The sequence below is a fragment of the Chelonoidis abingdonii genome, chromosome 3, assembly GCF_003597395.2.
Source record: "Chelonoidis abingdonii isolate Lonesome George chromosome 3, CheloAbing_2.0, whole genome shotgun sequence".
Taxonomy (NCBI): Eukaryota; Metazoa; Chordata; order Testudines; family Testudinidae; genus Chelonoidis; species Chelonoidis abingdonii.
The window spans coordinates 132,330,577-132,353,624 of record NC_133771.1 but is presented as its reverse complement, the minus strand read 5'-3'; the positions used below and the strand labels follow the sequence as shown (position 1 = coordinate 132,353,624).

Here is a 23,048-nt window from a genome sequence, read left to right as displayed (position 1 = left end):
TTTAAAAACAATACAAATTCACAAGTATGGTACTGTCCAAGAGTTGTCATATGGGTTTATTGTATTTTGTGACCTTGAAAGGAATGTAACTTCTATAACCTATACTTCAAAAGTTGACCTGACTTGCTCTGATATTGTGGGGTGGGTGGGGATGTCACAAAAAAAGGACAGAAAACTGTTGACTGATTCTGGACCAATGCCTTTCAAGGAATAAAACTTTTCATCCATAAAAAACATTACAGAAAAGCAACTTTCACAAAATTCTCTCTAACTTCTTATCCTGAATGCCTATGTGTACTTTGAGTTTTAAACAAAAATCCAGAATAGGAAGGTGACTGTGGTAAAAGTATAGATTAAAAAAATTAACTGGCAATTCAACGACAACATAATATGCCTCTTCTCATCCAATGTGTTTCACAATGGATAATTTCGTACATAATCAGCTTTTGTGCCTCATCTTCTTCCATCCAGAACATCCTACTCTAGTAGTTTCCTTTGGACCAGTCAGAGAAGTAGTTCCATATGGTTTTAAATCCTGTGGCTCTCTGAATATTTCCATTCCCAATGAACATGAAGCCCTAAGGCCAGGCAATATTTGTCCTCATATCTAATCTATGTTTCTATACTGCACCCATCAAAATAATATGAGCACAAATGATAGGGGAAACCTTACGATTGCTGGATTCTAGGCACAGAAAAAAGAGAAGCAACTGTTACACATTTGGAAGACAAGACCACAAGGTAAAATATTGGGCTCCCTATTCTGACATCTCAAATGGAGTTTTGCAATCATCCAATTCTGAGGGGGAATCCAGATATTTTAGAAACTCTTGATAAAATCCAGATAAAATCTAGTGTAAGTGGCAAACAGCAGAGATGCATATTTTTCTGTTTTGTTTATTCACATCTAGTCTAATGAAACTTCCGAAGTTACTGTCTAAGTGAAAAGAATAGCACCAGACTCACTATGTAAAGTTAATAAATTCCTTATGTTTCTGGTGTTTGACTGAGTTGTCTAATAATTTCTCCCCCTCCCGCCCCATTTTGGACTGGTGAATAAGTGTCATGAGAAAAAAAATACTTCTATATTTAATAACGAAACATATGCAAGTCCTAAAAACTTCACAAGGTGGAGCTAAAGTATTATAATGGTTACATTTCTACTATAAATTTTACTTAGAACAATTAAGAGTAGGCACGCATAGCCTGATGGTCTTACACTCAGACTCCATATTATTTTATTATTTCAAGGCTCTATATTTTCTTCACTCAAAAAATGATTGTGTACTCACCCAGTTTTGTGCCTTGGACCTTTGATCACGAGACCTGCATCTAGAGTTCTTTTAGGAATAATGTGGTCCTGACTGGGATCCACAAATTTAAATACATGAGATGATCCAAACTGAACCTTCATGCCACTTTGCAGCATGGTGGTCTCTGAAATACGCTGACCTTCTACGTAAGTTTCAGCATCAATGCTTCTTGGTGTAACAGTAACAACTCCATCCATATTGGTGAGGTCACAGTGATGAGACTGAATTCCTGGACCAAACAACTGGAAATACAAATATTCAATAGTTCTAAAATTACCTAACTCAGAATCACTGCAGAAACAAAGCATAACCGTGTACTCCAACTCACCTTAATTGCAGTATACTGATATATTTTACTCCTGCCTCTGAATTTTCATTAGAAATTTATCAATTAAAGCATCAGTAATTTAATCTTAGCTTAAGCTTTGCTCCAAGTGAAGACAACCAAAACATGTTTTTGCAGCATATTTAGCTAAATATTTCCACTCAAAATATACTTTGCGCATTATTAATAAACTGTTTTGTTATAAATATGATGCTCATAATTGTATTGCTAGATCCACAAAGGGACTTAGGAGCCTAAGTCTGAGTTTTAGGTACCACTATGATCCACAAAAAAACGCCTAACCCCATAGGTTCCTTGGGTGCCTAAATTTTTGCTGTAGAAGGTCCTTAAGTGCCTAAGATTCTGCCTCTGAGCATGCACACAGCTACCTGATACTTCAATCCCAGCACAATTCTCAACCTAGGGGAAGACAGGCGCTGACCCACCTACCTTGCCTGTGTGGTCTGATCTGGTAGGCAAGCTTTGAGCACACCTAACTCCACATAAGTGGGGGGAGAGGGGAAGGAGACCTCCCTTATAACTCTTAGCCCAGTAGTTAGGGTAATCACCTGGGATGGGAAAACTCCAGTTCAATTCCCTCTTCTTTCTAATAAGAAGAGATTTGAACAGGGATCTACCAGCCGTCTGATGAATGACCCAGTCACTGGATTAGAGAGTGATTCTCACAGCTTCCGGCCCAAATATTTTATTGAAGTAGAATGGCTTCAACAAGAGACAGACAGCTCATGTCAGACTATCCCATAAGACCAATGATTAGAGCACTAACCTGAGATATGGGAGATACTTGTTCAAATGCCTTCTCATCAGGCAGCAGGGAGAATTGAGAAAAGGCCTCCCACATCCTAGTGAGTACCCCAGTCACTGGGATAAGGGAGGCCTCTCCACCACAGCCATCTGTGTGGAGTTAGGCAGGCACCTAAGTCTTTCTTGCAAGAAACTGCTTGGATGTCTAAGCTGCCTGACTCCTGGTGAGGGCTTCCCAGCTGCAGATCACTAACAGAGACAGGTATTTCCCCGCAGCTTGGATCCAAGAAGGGCAGGGCTTAGGTAGCTCCCCAACTAGCGAGCCGACTTTTGTGGATCCCATTCTCCAGGTACTTCTATCTTCCCATTCATTTTAAGCAACTAAAACTCAGGGTTTGTGAATTCCAGTAATTTTCAAGAGGTCTAAAAAGGTAGATACTGCAACACCTGAGTCCTTTTGTGGATAAAAGACTTCAACCTGCAAATACTTACATACTAGTAAAGTGGATGAGGATGGATGGTTCAGTGGTTAGAATGGTAGCCTGGGACATGAGAGACTCCTCTGCCACAAACATCATGTGCGACTCAGGGCAAGTTACAGTCTCTCTGTGCCTCAGTTCCTCCATTTGTAAAATGGGGATAACAGTACTTCCCTAGATCACAGGGCTATTGTGAGGATAAATACATTAAAGACTGTGAGGCATTCTGATTGAATTTACAACAATTGGTTTCAACTTTACGATGCTTGGTCACACAATGGAGTGGATTGAGGTTCAGAGTTACGACGTTTCGACTTACGACGCAATTTTCAGGAACCAATTGTCTCACAAGTCCAAGGACTACCTGTATTCATTTTTGTGTTTAAAGGATCAAACCTTCAGTTTCTTCTTTAAGCAAAATGGAAAAAAACAAATCAAAGCATTCCGAGCAACAGAAAATCATGTGTGTTTGCATTTAGATTTATATGCCCTTCTGACTTTTAAAAGCAAGTTACGTCGGCCAGATGTGCTCAGGATGAAGTAAATTGGTAGGTACAGAGTGTTTTTTTTTAAATGCATTTTGAATTAATGCTTACTAACAGGAAAGCCTGAGGCCCAGGCTGAGAGGGTTAAATAATTAAATAGTTATGGTCTTCAGTGAACCGAGCTAGTTCCCAGGATTATACATGTGACTGGTTGAAGTTCAGATCACCTCTTTCACTTGAGGTTGTTTTTCCTCACCTGGATGGAATTGTCATCAAATTTTTCAGTTCCAACTTCAGTGACACTTAATTGTAGACGATAGAGTTTTGGCTTATCTCTGGAGTCAGAACCATCTGTAGAGTAAGTGTAAAGCACTTGATTTGCAAATATTATAGCTTATTTCTAATTAATATTACAAAACTCAAAACACCTAATTCTGAATTCATGTTAACCAAAAATTAATCTAATTTGTGTCCTTAAACTTCGTTAGAAACACTGAAGAGTTGCTCAAGTTTATGTGAAAAAAGATAATATGGATGGTAAATATTAAATAGGAAAGCCTATGCAAAAGAAAATTGCTTTAGCAACTACAGAAAGGAAAATAATCTTTTCATTAGAGCTTTCTACTGTACATTTTCTTTTATATTTCCATTTGTGCTTAAACAGTAGCTTATAGTATAGAAGTCATTTTCCTAAAGCTTCTGATATATACGAACAGAGAAAGAAAAAATAAGGATTTCAAAAATATTTGTATGAAAAGTGTAGATGTCAACACCACATTGTCTCTACCACAGCACCTCTAATGAAATGCATATTGCCATCAATAGAGGAGGTATCTGAGCCTCTAGCTATTATCTTTGGAAAGTCATGGGAGAGGGGAGAGATTCCATAAGACTGGAAAAGGGAAAATATAGTGCCCATCTATAAAAAGGGAAATAAAAACAACCCAGGAAACTACAGACCAGTTAGTTTAACTTCTGTGCCAGGGAAGATAATGGAGCAAGTAATTAAAGAAATCATCTGCAAACACTTGGAAGGTGGTAAGGTGATAGGGAATAGCCAGCATGGATTTGTAAAGAACAAATCGTGTCAAACCAATCTGATAGCTTTCTTTGATAGGATAACGAGTCTTGTGGATAAGGGAGAAGCGGTGGATGTGGTATACCTAGACTTTAGTAAGGCATTTGATACGGTCTCGCATGATATCCTTATCGATAAACTAGGCAAATACAATTTAGATGGGGCTACTATAAGGTGGGTGCATAACTGGCTGGATAACCGTACTCAGAGAGTAGTTATTAATGGCTCCCAATCCTGCTGGAAAGGTATAACAAGTGGGGTTCCGCAGGGGTCTGTTTTGGGACCGGCTCTGTTCAATATCTTCATCAACGACTTAGATGTTGGCATAGAAAGTACGCTTATTAAGTTTGCGGACGATACCAAACTGGGAGGGATTGCAACTGCTTTGGAGGACAGGGTCAAAATTCAAAATGATCTGGACAAATTGGAGAAATGGTCTGAGGTAAACCGGATGAAGTTCAATAAAGACAAATGCAAAGTGCTCCACTTAGGAAGGAACAATCAGTTTCACACATACAGAATGGGAAGAGACTGTCTAGGAAGGAGTATGGCAGAAAGAGATCTAGGGGTCATAGTGGACCACAAGCTAAATATGAGTCAACAGTGTGATACTGTTGCAAAAAAAGCAAACGTGATTCTGGGATGCATTAACAGGTGTGTTGTAAACAAGACACGAGAAGTCATTCTTCCGCTCTACTCTGCGCTGGTTAGGCCTCAACTGGAGTATTGTGTCCAGTTCTGGGCACCGCATTTCAAGAAAGATGTGGAGAAATTGGAGAGGGTCCAGAGAAGAGCAACAAGAATGATTAAAGGTCTTGAGAACATGACCTATGAAGGAAGGCTGAAAGAATTGGGTTTATTTAGTTTGGAAAAGAGAAGACTGGAAGGGGACATGATAGCAGTTTTCAGGTATCTAAAAGGGTGTCATCAGGAGGAGGGAGAAAACTTGTTCACCTTAGCCTCTAATGATAGAACAAGAAGCAATGGGCTTAAACTGCAGCAAGGGAGATTTAGGTTGGACATTAGGAAAAAGTTCCTAACTGTCAGAGTAGTTAAACACTGGGATAAATTGCCTAGGGAGGTTGTGGAATCTCCATCTCTGGAGATATTTAAGAGTAGGTTAGATAAATGTCTATCAGGGCTGGTCTAGACAGTATTTGGTCCTGTCATGAGGGCAGGGGACTAGACTTGATGAGCTCTCAAGGTCCCTTCTAGTCCTAGAGTCTATGAATCTATGAATCAATACCTCCATCACTTGGGCTACTTCTTCACTACCTGTTGTATCGGCGGGGAGCAATCGATTTCTTGGGGATCGATATATCGTTTCTCATCTAGATGCGATATATTGATCCCCGAACGAGCTCCTATCAATCCCGGAACTACACCAACCCAAATGGCGGTAGTGAAGTCGATGGGGGAGCCGCAGACATCGATCCCGCGCCATGAGCACGGTAGGTAATTCGATCTAAGATACTTCGACTTCAGCTACGTTATTCACGTAGCTGAAGTTGCATATGTTAGATCGATTTCCCTCCGTAGTGTAGACCAGCCCTGTGTCAGGTAGCCTGTGAGACCAATTTTTTTCCCTTTTACCAGATGCTGAAATAAGTCAAAAAGCCAAAACAAAAAAGAAAAAGAAAAAGAAGAAGATTCTTGTAAAAACTGTTATCCTACTAAACATATGCCTGTGTGTCAGCTTCCTCCTCAAGGATGAGAAATGACAATTATGATACATTGTAAGAGGACTGACTGCAGTAATGTTCCTCCTGAGCTTATCTTTAGTCCCAGCGACCTACATTTTGATCTTGCAGAAAATGAAACCAGGGAAAAAAGAGGAACTGGAGACTCTAAGAGTATTATTCTCTTTAAAATGTACACACTAGCCTCTACTCTCCCTTTCCCATCAAAGAAAATCAAATGTGCGCACACACGTACACACCCCTTTTAGTGAGACATATCGAAGAGGAGAGAACTTAGCTGCCATCTCTTCTAGCCATCTACCATTGGTTTTCATGCATATACACAAACTCATTTTACAGGTAGGTATTACAGCTTTTAATGCTAATGGAAACTTATGCATCTTACTTTCCCCCCCACAAAAAACAAGTGCAGAAGTTCAAAATCTCTATGCCTGATATCCAGAATGGGGCACACAGCTAGCCACAAGATGAAAAATATTGTTGCCTACAAATAGCATACAAATTATTTTTAGTTTCAGTCAGTACACAAAAGCACTAGAGAATGTTATTCAAATTACAGCACGTGTAGAAATGCTCTTCAATGGGGGAGCGGTAATTTTGTAAGTTAAGATGGAAACCAATAGATACGGGATCTTCATGGGGACAAAAGCCATTAGAAATCTCTCAAAATTATTGTATTGAAACTCAGTTTGGAGAACAATTGTATGTCTAGAATACATGTCATTTAAACAGCCCCACTACACATTTTTATAGCAATCAAATCAATTTTATATTTCAGCATCTGAAAACAAGAGGTAGGTATAGTGTCTATCCACATTCTTCCACACCCATGATTCATTTGACAACATTTTATCAGTCAGAAATTGAAAATTTATTCATAGTCCAGAACTAAGTATGACAGTTTAGCATAGATTCCTGAGAGCCCCTTAAAAATCATTCCTAATTCCTGAGCTTTTGTTAACCTCATTTTCAGGTCTTTGTCTAGGAACACAGGAACTGCCAGACTAGATCAACCCACAATCCATTTATCCCAGTATTCGGTCTCTGACAGCAACCAGTACTTGATGCTTTAGAAAAGTTGCAAGAAGCCCCAATGTAGGCAGATTTGGGATGATTACCCTCTCATCCCCAATCTCTAATAGATATTGGTCTAAACCCTGAAGCACGAAATCATATATTCATTCCATTTTTTGGTTCACATTAATTACCAAAACTTCAGATATTCTTATTATCCATGACTGTCTAATCCCTTTTTGCTCTATTCTTGGTTTCAAAAGACATTTTATAGCAATAAATTCCATAGTCTAATTTTGCTTTGTGTAGAGACAGTATTTCCTTTTATCAGTTTTGAATCTGCTATCTTTCAATTTAATTGAACGTCTCCCCTTGTTCTTGCATTCTGAAAAACAGAAAACAGCAGTACCTAATCTACCTTCTCTTTATCACTCAGTGTATATAATTTTATGACATCCTCTCTAGTCATCTCTTTTTTAAGGTAAACAATCTCACGTCTTTTCAAGTTTCTCTTGATATGCAAGTTCTTCTTTACCAGTGAACCACTGAATGAATATATGACTGTTTTGGAAGTCCATATCCTTAAAAGGGCACTTCCCTTGCAGATTCATCTTCTTAGGTTGCTCTCCTCATCCAAGGTGCTTTACTTCCACTATACTGCTATCTGCACTGCCCACAAAGTTCACAAACATACACATCTTTGCAATACTATATGCCAGTGCTTTCTTGAACAGGATATTAATGAATTACACTTAACTGCCAGCACACAGAAGATAGCACAGAAGCTGATGAAAGCCACATACAGACCAAAAAAATAAAGGAAGACGCAGAAGAGATAAGTGATAATGGAGAAGAAGAGAAAAAATGTTAAGGTGGATGAGAGAAACAGCAGAATAGAAAGAAACAAGACTATGTGATAAAAATGAGAGAACATTCATTTACCTCTTACATTCCTTCAAATGTGGCATGCGCTACTGGCAAAAAGCTAACCATATGTTTGATACTAGGAATGCACAACTCAAGTCACTGCATCCTATTGAAAGTTACTGTGTTAAGTTTGGTAACTGCAGTAGTTCTGAAGGGTGTAGATTTTGTTAATTTAAATGGGTAAAGTTACACAATAGGAAATCTACAGAAATCTAAAATTTTACCATATGATGTTTCAAGAAAAACTCCAGGCATTTATAGTATCTTAAAGAGCTATTAAACAATCCTTTACACGCACACACAAATGTGGAGGCAACATCCATGTGATAAATGGCAGACATGATGACTTATCATATACACCTTTGATCATCTCACCTGCACTCTGCCCATTAATACTTCTCCTGAGGACTCACTTTTATATCACAAAATTCAAAACAGTGAACTTTTGTTTTTAAACCTACAAGTGTTTCCAGCTCCTCCTCCCAAATTCAGAATTCCCAACACCACAGATCCAAATGACACCTGGCTGAGGCCCTGAAGATGCAAGTTTCAGGTCTGTACTAGGGGCAACTATTCTGCACCTAAAAATACCACAGTTTTAAAAGATCAGTAACTCAATATTCTGCAGTGCCAGTTTACGTAAAGATTTTTTTACAGATTCCGCTGAGCCTTCTATTATTGGACTCAGGGTGAAATCCTGGCCCCACTGAAGTCAATTAAAGTTTGCTAATGACGTCACCGGAGGCCAGAATTTGAATCATGCTAACAAAGACACCTACGTTTTTTCATGCAGAGAGATCTGAAAAAGGATTTGAGAGGTTTATTATTTGGGATATTTCTAAAATAGTTCTTCTGTTATGTATGTCACAGAAAAAATACCTACAGGCATAAACATAGGCACTTGCTTGGGATGATCTGTATCTCTCATTCATGATTTTATCTCTTGTGAATAGTGAACCCATATCACACATTCTTACTAGTAAAACCTTATATCATATCGTCAGGTATTTTCTACATAGACACACATCATAAAATATAATTACACACAAATACAAGGTATGGAGTTCACAAAGTTTTCGTTTATCTAAATTACAGAAATCTTCATTATTCACTGAGTGTCCAAGCCAATAAAACCTTTTATATCACCATGCATATGCCACATATTTTATAGTTCCTTAAAAAAAAAGAATTGGTACTTTTTTTTTTAAAAATCCTTCCACTAATAAAGTCAGGTGTCTTAGTTATCATGAGAACAACTTTACAGGCTGCAGAGAGAGAGAAAACTAGATTTAATAAAACTTTAGAAACCTCTGAAGAGTACTTTTCCATTCATCGTAATTCCACAATGTTAAGGTCTAACTCGGATTTTCAACAGATAGAAGAAAACACAGCATTTCTCATTGGAAAGTCTGTAACAGTCCCATTCCAATGGTGTTAATTATTACAATGGGTTAGGTCTTGTTTACATATATAAAATACAATCCCTGCCTCCAAAAACTTACACTTTAAGAAAGTTGTTCCTTTCCCTAATAGGTCAAAGCTATCAAACTTTAAACCTGTCACTGATCCAGAATGGAAATATGGTTCATCCTGGAACTCAGACCATGCAGGTTTTTGGGTGGAAGGGTAGGAGGGATGTGTGTGTGTCAAGGGGGAATTATACATTTGAGATTGAAAAGGAAATATTTATTTGGCAGGATGCTAATTTTAAAACTATCAAATTTTTTTTTTGAAGCTCTGAACTTCGAAATGTTGTAAAATTCCTAGGAGATGTGCATTATTGGGCACATTGCATGTCAAGTAGTAGAAAGTGCACAATAAATAAGTGTATAACACTGATCTGTGTTTTATTGCATACACATACAGACACATGATGGTATAGTCTAAAATTTTACTGGTGTAGACATAAAAAGTTCATGGTAAAGATGTCTGCACCCTATCTGCACTACATCTGCCACAATTGGTAGCACTAGCAGAGATGCAGAAAAATGCTTACAGATTCTCACTCTAGACGCAGTTGGTTAGAGCTAACTTGGCATATACAGACAGCATAAGCCAACATGAAAGTATAAACCTTAGGAAGGGAGATCAAATTAGCTTTTGTGTATTTTAAACTTGGTTATTTATGTGGCTCAGACCTTTCTAGATCACTGTGTAGGGAATGACTATATCTTTTCTAACTTGGCATTTTACGTTTCAAATGTCTTGATAAGATATTTTCTCTACGACTTCCTTAATAGTGTTAATTTCTTCAAAGCTTTGTATTTGCACGCACACATTCTTACAAAGTGCCCACAAGCATCTGGAAAATGAATATTATTTGAAGTAATAAAAATCTGCAAAGGTGATCGTGTCACCTAAAACTATTCAGGGAATAGTCATTTATGAAAATTTCTGATTTATCAACATACTGCCTAACAAGATAAAGCTGTAGTTAGAGCTAGCTGGAAATTTTCTGACGAACTAGTTTGATGGAAATACTGATTTGTTGAACCTGAAAGTTTCACAACACACTTCGATCCTGGACAAAATTAGTTGAATCTAGTGGAGCATATTTAGTTTTCAGAAACACCATGTTTCAGTGGTTTCTTGTTTTGTTTTTAAGTTCCTGGTTCATGGGAAATCTTTGAAAAATTGGTTTTGTTCTGACAAAATTCTAAATTCTGACCAACTCCAGTTGTAATAAGCATGTCCTGCACAATTAAAAAAACCCACAATGCCACCACAGATACTTTGTTATTAAAATATAACAAGTTGATAATATATATGGCACTATTAACTTTCCTGCTGCTTTGTCATTCATCTTTTAGCTTAAAAATATAAAATGGAAGATGGAACTTCATACAATATTTGTTTTGCAAAACTAGTTTTGATCAAAATTTTCATATATTTGTTTAATCGTGCTACAAAAAAAAAAATCAGTGTAATGTACCACTGATATATAGCCATTTCATAACTACCAACTCAAAGATATTACACACTGAATTTATAAATTTGAGGATGGTAGACTCTTGAAACAAAGTATACTACAGTTCAGTATTACATACTCTGGATATATACATCATTATTTAGTTAGCTATGCACAGAGTAGCACCAGTTAAATCAGTTTAAAATTAAACCTTTAAGTTAAACCAGTGCAAAAGGCAATGTTGGACACACATCCATTTAAACCAGGCAGGTTTACTTCATTGATTCATATATTCTAAGACCAAAAGTGGCCATTGTGATCATCTAGTTTGACCTCCTGTATAAACCACAAGCCAGATAACTTCCCCAAAATAATTTCTCGAGCGGATCTTTTAAAAAAACATCTAAACACGATTTAAAAATCTTCAGTGACAGAGAATCCACCATGACCCTTGCTAAGTTGTTCCACTGGTTAATTACTCTCACTGTTAAAAATGTACACCTTATTTCCAGTCTAAATTTGTCTAGCTTCAACTTTCAGCCATTGGATCGTGTTATACCTTTTTCTGCAAGACAGAAGAGCCAATTATCAATATTTGCTCGCCATGTAGATGCTTGTAGACTGCAGTCAAGTCACTCTTAACCTTCACTTTGTTAAACTAACTAGATTGAGCTCCTTGAGTCTATCACTACAAGGTAGGTTTTCTAATTCTTTAATCATTCTCGTGGCTCTATTCATCAGCATGAACTTTAGACACCAAAACTGGACATAGCATTCCAATAGCAGCTGCAATTCCAGGATCATATTAGCCCTTTGGGTCAGAGCACTGCACAGGGAGCTCATGTTCAGATGATTATCACAACTCCCAAATCTTTTTCAGAGTCACTGCTTTTCCTATTCTGTAAGTATGGCCTACATTTTTTTGTTCCTATATATGCACACATTTACATTTTGCCATATTAAAATATATATTGTTTACTTGCACCCAGTTTACCAAACACTCCAGATCATTCTGTATCTGTGACCTGTCCTCTTCATTATTTACCCCACTCCAATTTTTGAGTCATCTGCAAATTTTATCAGTGATGATTTTATGTTTCCTTCCAGGTTATTACTCAAATTGTTAAATAGTATAGGGCCAAGAGCCAATCCCTGAGGACCAACCCCCTTGATGTTCCTGTCTGATGTTCTAATAGTCACTGAAAAATCAACATTAATGGTCCAGCCAGCTCTTTTAAATACTCTCTGATGCAAGTTATATAACCTGCTCATTTAAAAAAATGTCTAACTTTAGAAACACCTGTTTAACATCCTCTTGAGATACTAGTGGATTGGAAAGAGTGTTATATGTGACTACATAACCTGTTTTTCCCACAAATATAGAGCAGAAATATTTATTGAACACGTTTGACTTTACCGTATTATTGATAATTCCACTGCTCCCATCTAGTAAGGTATCAATACAATTGTTATGATTCTTTTTGTTTCTAATATATTTTTAAAAATGCCTCCTTATTGGTTTTCAATTATGATGGCCATCAATTTCTCCTTGTATTCCTTTGCTTCCCTTATCTGTTTTCTAAAATTCTTTGTTTCTGATTTATATTCATTACTATCAGCTTCCCCTCCCTCTCTCTCTAACATAGCTGCCTTCACAACCCCTCTAAACCCAGTTGCATTTTTTAACCAATATGGCCTTCTTCCTTGATTGTGGCATTGAGACTTTTTAGGCACCTAATAAAAGTGTTCTTAAACAACTTTCAATCATCATTCACATTTTTCTGATTAAATTCTACATATAGATTTAGTAGTAAATTTAACTGGTCAAACCTGTGTGGATACTTTTATTTCAACTGAGGTGTGTCTTACTTCTGTTTATCTTAAATCTATCAACTACAGCTAATCCTGTCAAACTAAGGGTATGTCTATACTACAGCCATTATGGTGGTACAGCTAGGGTGTTGCAATTTTGCTGGTGTAGCACATAGTGTACTTGTGTCTACATTGACGGAAGGGGTTTTTCCATCAATGTAGGCAGTCAACCTCTTAGAGGCAGTAACTAGGTTGATGGAAGTATTGTTATGTGGATCTAGCTACTTCTAGAACAGGGATTATGTTGACCTGAATATGGTGCTTAGGGTATGAAATTTTAAACAGCTCTCAGGAACACAGCTAGGTTGATGCAAGTTTTAGGTATAAACCAGGCCCCACTTGATTTTTTTTAAATGATATTACAAGTTTGGCCGATAAAGGAATAGTGTTGATGTAATATATTTATATACTTCTGTAATTTGACTTGGTATGTCAAAATATTTTAACTAAAAGTTAGAATGCTGTACAATTTACATGTAACATATTAAATGGATTAAACACTGTCTACCTGACAGGCCTCAAAATGTAACTGTAAACACACAATCACCACTGAGCTAAAGTGTTGACAGTAGCGTGCCTGGGTGTCTCTGCAGCTTTTCTCAGCCACTGTAAGTGACTTCCTCCTTGGTTATACCTCCTGCCTCTGCTAGTGTTGCCAGTTCTCACAATATTTTACGTTTTTCTTAAAGCCTGAACTCCTGGAGTTCAGTTATTGTATAAAGAGTCTCAGCTTTTATTTAAAACTAGTTTCTAGACCTCCGGATGCAAAACAAATCTTGAAAACGAGAATTCTAAAGGCTCATAAGTGAAAAGTTTTTTTTTAAAAAAAATCATGATTTCAGAACTGCTGGGATTGACAATATCTCTCTCCACATCACCAAGAATATTCATAGCCAGGAAATTTGGTCTTTGAGACCAGCCTGGTCAGGAGTCCTGAACCTAGGCAGCAGTCAGATTTCTTTTACCTCCTCTTATTTTGCTGTATCTGATGGGACCAGGCAATAGGTTAAACCATATCATCATAGCTCTTCTCAATTCACCATTACAAGGTGTTTAATTACAATAAAAATGGTTCTGGTAAATTGAGACAAGTTATGGGAGAATTCTGGAGAGCTACTGGTGTGCCTGGATGACCTGTGCCCATCAGTCGAATCCTGGGTTTGTGAGGGAGTCCCAAGAACTGGAGCCTCATCTTTCTTTCTTTGGGTGGGAGAAGAAATTATTTGGTACAACCATAATCCAGGTTTCAGAGGGTATACTGTAGCCTCCTATATACACCAGTCATTCTGCATCTCCAGTTACATCAACTCTACTCCCTGTGGCCACCTGGCTCCAGATCCCAACCTCCCACTCCTAATTTGGTCACTGGGCCCTTATCCTTAACTTCCCATTGTTTATGTGGGAGCTATACCTGCGAAACATACAGCGGGGAAAAGCACTAGGGATGGTACCAAAGATAAATTAATGTACATTTTTGCATTCCAACTGATTAGTCAACTGCTCTCGTGAATGCAACAGCTTTAAGGCTAACAAGATTATACATCTAGACAGAACGTGAGGGATGCATCTGGCAGCAAAATGCATAACTATCAGGCAGCAGTTGCGATTGTGGCGTGAATCTAGTCAGTATAAAGCCTGCCAGGCCCTTGTGACAAGACAGCCTAGATAGTTAGGATTGTGACAATAGTACACTTAATGAGGAGGTAACTTCTGCAGTAAAACACAAGACTTTGAAAACTGGAAAACAGCTTAATATATAGACTCATATACGAAGAGATCCAACAAAAGAAAGGCATCTTCCACAATCTTAAATACAGTTTCCTATAGTAGGAATTGGTGAAAAATACATTAAGTAATATATTTTAAAGAACAAAAACTGCTTGAGTGGAAAACCTGAAATTGTAACGCGAGTTATTCCTCCATGATGAAATCTACTCTCTAATCAACCAAGATGTCAAGAGGCTTTTCAACTCTATGGGACGATGTTCTTTGTGCAACTGGAGTAAGTTCCATAAAACAATGGTGCCAGATGCCAAATGTCTGCAGAGGGATTATTATTTCACCAAGCAAAGATACTACACTTCTACACTGTAATAGCACTGCTGATAAAAAAATCACTACTGTCTTTAACGTACTGTATGGAACAAAGACAAAATAAAAGAACTGCTAAATAAATTGGGAAATGGTGTACTGGTAAAGGTTTTACCATAATAGTTTCTCAAGTAGTAAGCAAGCTGCTTTGCAAAATAGGCTGTAACTGCATATTATGTTACATTAACAGGAAAATCAAGAACACTGCAATGATTTGTAAAGCAGGTTATGAGCAGAGCTTTAAAATTGGAGACTTATAACTGAGTGCAGCCCTGGTGTGGTTCCTCATCTCATCCCCCATGGAATTTTACATTGAATAATTATTAAATTAGAATTTTTTTCAAATATCTTTTGGCAGCAACCATAAAGGCCATATGTTTAGATATGTTTCCCTTAGCTCAGAATGGGGGATCTGTCCTGGGAAGCAGTAACTCTGAAATAGATTTGGAGGTAATCAGCTGAACATGAGCTCCCAGTGTGACACTGGCCAAAAGGGGTGGGTGGGTGCATACACAAAGGAATCTCGAGTAGGAGTAGAGAGGTTATTTTAACCATATATTTGGAACTGGTGTGACCAGTGCTGGAATACTGTGTATAGTTCTGGTATCCACAATTCCAGAAGGGTGTTAAGGTGGAGAGGGTCCAGAGAAAAGCCATGAGAATGATTAAAGGATTAGACAACATGCCTTATAGTGATAGGGTCAAGGAGCTCGGTCTATTTAGCTTAACGAGAATATTAAGGGGGGGGACGGACTTGGTTATAGTTTAAAAGTTGTGACATGGGCAACAAATATTTGATAATGCACTCTTCAATCTAGCAAAGGGAGGTGTAACGAGACGCAATAGCTAGAAGTTGAAGCTAGACAATTTCAGATTGGAAATGAGGCCTAAATTTTTAATAGTCTGAACATTGGAACATTTTTTCCACTATTAAAGTGGATTTTCCATTACTGGTCATTTTAAAATCAAATCAAGGTTTTTCCAATCAAGACTGGATACTTTTCTAAAAAGATATGATCTAGGAATTATTTTGGGGAAATTTTATGGCTTGTGTAATAACAGGAAATCAGACCAGATGATCAGGTCCTTTCTTGCCTTGGAATCTATGTAGCTGAGTCCCTCTGATCAATGCTCTGCCTAATAGACGTATTATACAGAGCAGGGAGTAGTATATCCACTACTTTTGAGAAATACTACATCACTTTTTGAGAAATACCGAAGATTGCCACTGGGACTCTACAGGGAAGCCAGAAGAGAGAGTTCTTCCAGTGGTCCAAGTATCCGCCTAAGCAGCAAAGATTACTGAATATTTCATCCCCACTAGGACAGCTGAGAGAGAGCATTCAGAAAAAATCCCTTCCCTCTACAGTCAGGGAGAAGGAGGTTAAAAAAAACAACCACCAAACTCTCCCCTTGTGTTCTGCAACAACGTGAATAAGGGAGCATTTTCCTTCACAGTAGAGTGCTGCCCTTTCACCACAGGGAAAGGCCTTATGAAATCCAGTTGTGAGCCTTAGCTGGAAGGTATAGCTCTTGGGTTAATAGTATCTGATTACTTCAAGACCTATTTGACACCTCTTCACCAATAATTAGACTATTTAAAATTAATCTGATATATCCAGGAAAATAAATGTTTCATATAATAAATTGCCCATTTCAAAAACAAAGATGGTCTTTCATTCATTGGGGAAAAATGTTGGGTTTTTTATTTTTTGCCAGCACTGTTTTTAGTGACTAGGGAGAAAGAACAGTATTAAATACAGCATTACCTTCATAAGTGTGATAGCTGTAGTAGGCAAAGTGATTCCTTCTCCCTGGGGTTAGAAACACATGCACAGGACCCAGGTGAAGGCAGCACCAGCAGGACAGATACCATGCAGAACATGCGGAAGAAGGCAGGAAAAGAAAAGACAGGAAAGGGTGAAACTGTAGCCAGACAATGCTTATTCAATTTAAAAGGATGCAGTGTATTTAACTCTTTCAACTTGAAAACCTACAAGGACTTTAATCCTGCAAAGTAAGTGGATGGATTAATTTCTATTATTATTGTTTAAGAAGCCAACAACTAGCTGTTAGAAGAAAGCACAAACAATAGATCAGTGTCCAAGCAAAGTGCAAAGGCTGTACTTAGTTAACTGTATACAGAGTTGCCACCTGTCTCATTTTAAGATTCTTTATCTTTTGATTATTGGATGTCTCGTTCCACTGGCCAGACGCACAGTATTTTAATACTAAAACAACTAGGCTCCATAAGCAGAAAATTTAGACCAGAACCAAAAAAGATAGTTTTTATAAGCCTTTTAATTTCTTATGAAATTCAAATCTCATTAATTTTAGTCCTCAAAAATAACAAAAACCAACATGTTTCTGGCAGGTACCACATGTTCTGCTGACCTCACCAGCCATTATCTGAATTTTTACTGATTTAAACAAAATCATCATTTAAAATAGTATCACAGGGATACTGCAGCCAAAAGGTTAACTGATTCAAAAATCATTTAACACACTACAGTCAAATTACATAACCAATAAAGCAGAACTACAAATAATTAATACGAACAAAAAAATTATTTTACATCTGTTTAATCCCTAAAAGTCTACTCAAAGAACAAACAGCAGATACCAGCACTTCAGGATGTTTCTCATAAAATTATTTGCGGTTCACGGAGCAGCCTGAACAGTGGCAATAAAATCTGCACAATTAAACCTCATTTTTGCTAATAATATGGAGACGCAAATGTAGATTGTTTTTGTATATTAGAAAATAAAACAAATGATTTTAAAGAAAAATCAGAGAAATATACTTATGTATACTCAAGTATACTTTTACGTATAATATTTTACAGTCCACAGTAATGATTTAATAAGTGTGCTGTAGTATATGTCAAAGCAATTAGGTAATTCAAATTTTAACAGACTTTTTAAAGAGTCTTTTTACAGTAGAACCAGTTACATGATACTACCTCTACCAATCTGAAGACTCAAATATGTACACAATCTATACACTTGTAAACCACAAAAGGAATAAATTTCTACGAAAGCCTCAATTTATTCTACTTAAGGTGGCAACCCTATATACAACTACTTTTTCATATTAAGTTGTAATATTGAAAGACAGCTAAAGATAAGGTGATAAAAGTGTATAAGAAATCTAAATACAGTGATGTATCTATCAAGTTTGGCACCCAAAAATCCAAACGAAACTCCAGTTTATGCTTTTTTTTTTTTTTTTTTTTTTTTTTTTAATACTTAGCACTTTACAGGTGCATTTTTAATCTTTAGGAAGCATTAAAATTTTCTTCTGACTTCTCAAGTAAGCTTTAATTGAACTGTTTCTTCTCTTTCATAAATTTTCACTTTAAATACATGCTAAGTCCAACAACAACATTTTTCACCATTATAATACATTCTCAATTTATCTTGACAAACTCAGAGTTAAACTCCTATTAACGACCAAGCAGTTAAATGTTCTTACACTGTCAGTTTATTAAAATGTGATCTGCCTTCAGCGAACAACTTATTTTTTTAGATGAATCTTCTAAAAATATGGAAAGTTAAAGAACACCAAACAAAGGTTCCTTTGCAACACTTTAAAGCTCATTTTTGTAGCTAGCTAGTAAAAACTCAGATACAGTCTGCTACTGAAGTGATATCTGTTCAGTGTTTTAACCCCTGTACTCGAATAATACCAAATCTGAAAATTCAATATAACCAAATCTATAATTCAATCTGAAGTGTGATCAGTTACAAAAACTCCATCAGTTATAAATCAGAACTCTTACCTGGGCTTAATTCCACTAGGTAGGGTAGTTTCTCAGGAGGAAGGCAAGAGCCATAGCCAGACCCGTCAACTCTTTCCTTCCCCTTTAATGGCTTTCCATCAGTTTGTTTCTTGGTTTTCTTTGGGATATAGTCAGAAGGCCGTCTTTTCAACTGAAAGACTAGTATTCCTAAAACAACACAACATTATACATGTCCATTGAGTCCTACTACCAATGCGTAAATAAATATAACATCCATAAAGCAGTAAATGTTCTTCATACTGCTTGTAACATAGCATATTCAATATGCTCCTTATGTTTTTATTAAGTTAAATTATTTAAGGTTCATGAAACCATAGTTTTTAATGTCTTTTTTTACCCCACTAGTCAATTTTAAGGACTTGAGTAAATTTTTCCACTTTATTGTACATTTTGAGAATGTATTTAACCATAAAGAATGAGAAAATATTCCTGTCAGCCTTGAAGTTCACCTTGGAAAATTCTGGACATGAACTATTTAAAAAAAACAAACCACAAATATAATACAACTGAACACTGCAAAATATAATTCAAATGAACCTCCTACTTTACAAAGATGGCTTGTATTATTTAACATTTCTGTATAATATTTTTAATGTACCTTTATCACTAGACCATTCCCTGAATATTTGAAGTGGGCACTCATCATCATCAAGGATAATTTCTTTAGCACCTTTATCATCAGAGTGTTGCGCACCAGGAGGAAGCATAACCTATAAAGGAAAGTTAACTATGAGTTTCAACAGAAAAATCAGAAGATTTGTACAGAGGACCTAGCAATGGATTTTCCTCACTACAGCTTCTATTTTGAGACAGTGAATTATGCAACTAGAAATATAAAAAACTTTAGCAAGCAACACATTAACCTATTTCTGATTCTCTTCCTTTGCTGAACTAGGCACCAAGGCACCAACATCAAACTTGTCATGGCACCAAGGAAAAACGAATTTTACTCATGATACACTGTCATCCTCTGATAAAGCAATTAATTGTGTGCGTATGGGAAGGGAAAACACGTGCTTATCCCCTCCCATACACACTCTTACCTCTCACTTTGTACCGGTAATTCCTCCTACACACATGCACCATATAATTCTTTTGACCAACACAATTAATGTACAGTACTGGACTAGATCTTTGGCCCCCTTAATGCTACTTTGTGCCACTCTGGCAAGGCAAAGCAATCTTAAAGTTTGCTTGATAGTCTGGTGGAGGATTACCTTTGTCAGTCTTCAGAAAACACTGCAAGCCTCTAACAAACAACTACCTATCATGTGCTAACTGGTTTTTTTCCCCCCAGAGGTGTAGAACTTGGTCAAATTTGGATTTTCATGGGGGCAGCCAGAGATACATCAGTGATACCAGAGTATCCCCTGTGGCAAGCCCCTACTCCAAAGCAAAGCAGCATTTCATTGAAACAGATGTAAGAATTTTTTTTTAACATAGACAAAATACATTTTTTTCTAACCCCATTCTCTGAAATGTCTGAACCATTTTAGCTGAAACTTCACCCAAAAAATTCAGCCTAAAACAAATAACCAGCATGGAAAATTTCAACCTGAAGAGTCAAAATTTGATGAAGTTATAAGCTACTGAAAACAGTCTTACAATAGGATGTGTTCTGCAATTTAAGCTGCAGGAAAAACTACTAGCTATACCTCTAATACAATGGTACCCGAACTTGTCCTGACACCTCTCCCTTATCAGCAATGGAATCTGTATGCACACCCCTCCATTAATGCACAGTTGGCTCAGCAGGAGAGCTTGGGCTGAAGGTGGAGCTGGCGGCAGAAGTGGGGTGATGGAGGAGAGGGGACTAGAGGCGGAGCTGGATGGTGCTCCCTCCCCACCCCCTGTGGGGGGCTGGTTCACTCGAATATTCCTCCACATACCTCTAGGAGGAGCATACCACAGTTTTGGGATCATTGCTCTAATATGCATTGAAAAAATAACAAATAGTGCTATCTATATTGGCATTTCCACAGGCTGTTCTTTTGCCCTGCCCCTTTCTTTTTGTCAACAAGCCAGTGTGCCATGTTACTAGTGGTCTATTAAAAATAAATTAAAATTTTGATTTGTAATCTTATATCATCACAAAGATCAGCTCAGTGATAGTAAGATTTTTTTTGTATCACTTTGATACAATTAAAGGTCACTGAATCTGCTACCCAAAAGGAGCCACTAACATTTACGTTATTCACATGCTGGAGAACAAAAACATTTCATGTCATCTACAAAAAGCGTAATTTTTCTTTGAAAACGATCCACCAGCATGTGTGTACTTTCATTTTGTGTGTTACATGTAAAAAAAAAAGTTAATTTATCTGAGGATAAGGAATAAAAGAAATAAAGCACCCTAAATTAAGCATGCAATCCAGATACATTCTAAAATAGAATCCTGTATGCCACACAATATTTTCCAAGTTTTAGGTCACATTCAAAGGAATGTGCACAGTTAGCTTAGACAAAATTATCTAATTAATTTGACACCTTGAGAGGTGTGCCATGAACCTCATGATATACAATGAACCTCAAAATTAACATGCTGAAAGACAAAGAAAAATGAATATCGGAACAAAAATTTATATTCACTTAATGTTTAGTTAGAATGGCACCATTCTTGTACCTGGTAAAGCTGCAGTAGAGAGATAGGCTAACAAAATGTGAGAAGAAAAAATGATAAATACAGCCCCAAGGAGCCATGTCCAACAAAAAGTCAGTACTGGAAAATATTTATATTGGTCTTTTAAGTGACATTTCAGAACAAGGGAAATGAACTTTATTATGGATATTTTATGAAGCATTATAAAGGGTCTCTTCTCAGTAAAACAATTTAAAATCCAATTAGATAGCTAAGTAAATGTCAACCACATAAATCCTCTCCAAAAGATATTTCAACTACTATCAAAAAAAAGACAAAGAACCATATTTTCAAAATGCTAAAACACTAGGAGAGCAAAAAACTTAAAAAAAAACAAGATGTTAATTTTGTTCAGTTTAACGCAGCTTTTCAAAGATTGCTTTAAATGAAGAACATAAGTACAAGGTAAATCTCAATAGAGCACAATCTTTTAGAACACTGGAGGAAGAGGAGAAATTGTTCACCGGATGCTGACAGATAGCTGTGATTCGCTAAAAGTTCCTATAAACAGTACTGAAGAAGTTACAATGAAACCAAATCTATTTAGCACATTATTCACATGTTTCCCAGTCAGGAAAATAATGATGTATGTAGTCTAAGCTGAATCAAGGACATTTAAAAAAAAGAGTTCAAGCAATTCTTTACAGGAAAGTTCAGTTTCATAAAAAACATTTAGGTTTTCTAGTTATTTCAGTCCAATAGTAAATCACTTTCACATTTAAATTCATATACTATAGGGTCAGAAGTGTGGCAAATTCAGATCAGTTAGTGAAGAGTACAATATATTATCCAACTACAATGACTCTAAAGAGTCAGAAAAGCAGGTCTGCCACATTTATAAGGATACAGCACAAATCAAAATCTATATAATATAACTATCTATCTATCTATGGAAATCACCAGTCACCTCCTTAAAAACACATGAAAATATACTAGATATACAAAGAAAAGTTGAGTTTCTGTGGAAAATTTTGACTTTCCACATTAATGCTTTTCCACAAGGCTACAAAATTAAAGTAGCAATTTGCTTCTTTGGTAAGATCAGCAAAATCTTTGCTAAACTTCATGCAAAAGTCCTTCGACTACTTGTTCTCTATTTTAATCATATAAGATAAGGCTTGAAAAATTCACTATCGTATGGAATATTTCTCTGGCATGCATACAAGATTTAAGACACTTACTTCTGCAAAATATAAACAATTTTTTCCTTAAAACATTAAGATACACGCCACAGTGAACCAAAGAGAAACTGATTCAGTGCTATCTTAAGCTGCAGGCTGAGGCTGCAGTATCTCTGCAGATATTCACAGGCCTGGTCTACACTATGCGTTTAAACAGAATTTAGCAGCATTAAACCGATTTAACCCTGCACCCGTCCACACAACGAAGCCCTTTATATCGATATAAAGGGCTTTTTAAATCGATTTTGTACTCCTCCCCAATGGGAGGAGTAGCGCTGAAATCGGTATTGCTATGTTGGATTAGGGTTAGTGTGGCTGCAAATCGACAGTATTGGCCTCCGGGCGCTATCCCACAGTGCATCATTGTGACCGCTCTGGAAAGCGATCTAAACTTGAATGCACTAGCCAGGTAGACAGGAAAAGCCACGCAAACTTTTGAATTTCATTTCCTGTTTGCCCAGCGTGGAGC

At 36.9% G+C, this 23,048-nt stretch overlaps 1 protein-coding gene and 1 long non-coding RNA gene across 24 annotated transcripts in view; one reads left to right on the top strand and one right to left on the bottom strand.

Moving 5' to 3' along the window:
• Positions 1–23,048, top strand: part of LOC142046591 (uncharacterized) — a 374,791-nt gene that overhangs the window by 149,325 nt on the left and 202,418 nt on the right. The gene's annotated exons all lie outside the window — the stretch shown is intronic.
• Positions 1–23,048, bottom strand: part of AFDN (afadin, adherens junction formation factor) — a 155,800-nt gene that overhangs the window by 110,582 nt on the left and 22,170 nt on the right. For 15 of the 23 annotated variants that reach the window (XM_032781188.2, XM_032781234.2, XM_032781148.2 and 12 more), the window contains exons 6-10: positions 19,359–19,470; positions 18,740–18,907; positions 16,727–16,771; positions 3,624–3,718; positions 1,293–1,555 (exon numbers count right to left, since the gene is read on the bottom strand). In XM_032781188.2, coding sequence (XP_032637079.2) covers positions 1,293–1,555; positions 3,624–3,718; positions 16,727–16,771; positions 18,740–18,907; positions 19,359–19,470 — 683 coding nt within the window. The remainder of the gene's footprint in view (positions 1–1,292; positions 1,556–3,623; positions 3,719–16,726; positions 16,772–18,739; positions 18,908–19,358; positions 19,471–23,048) is intronic. The other 8 variants (XM_032781163.2, XM_075064109.1, XM_032781228.2 and 5 more) reach the window with 1 other exon arrangement.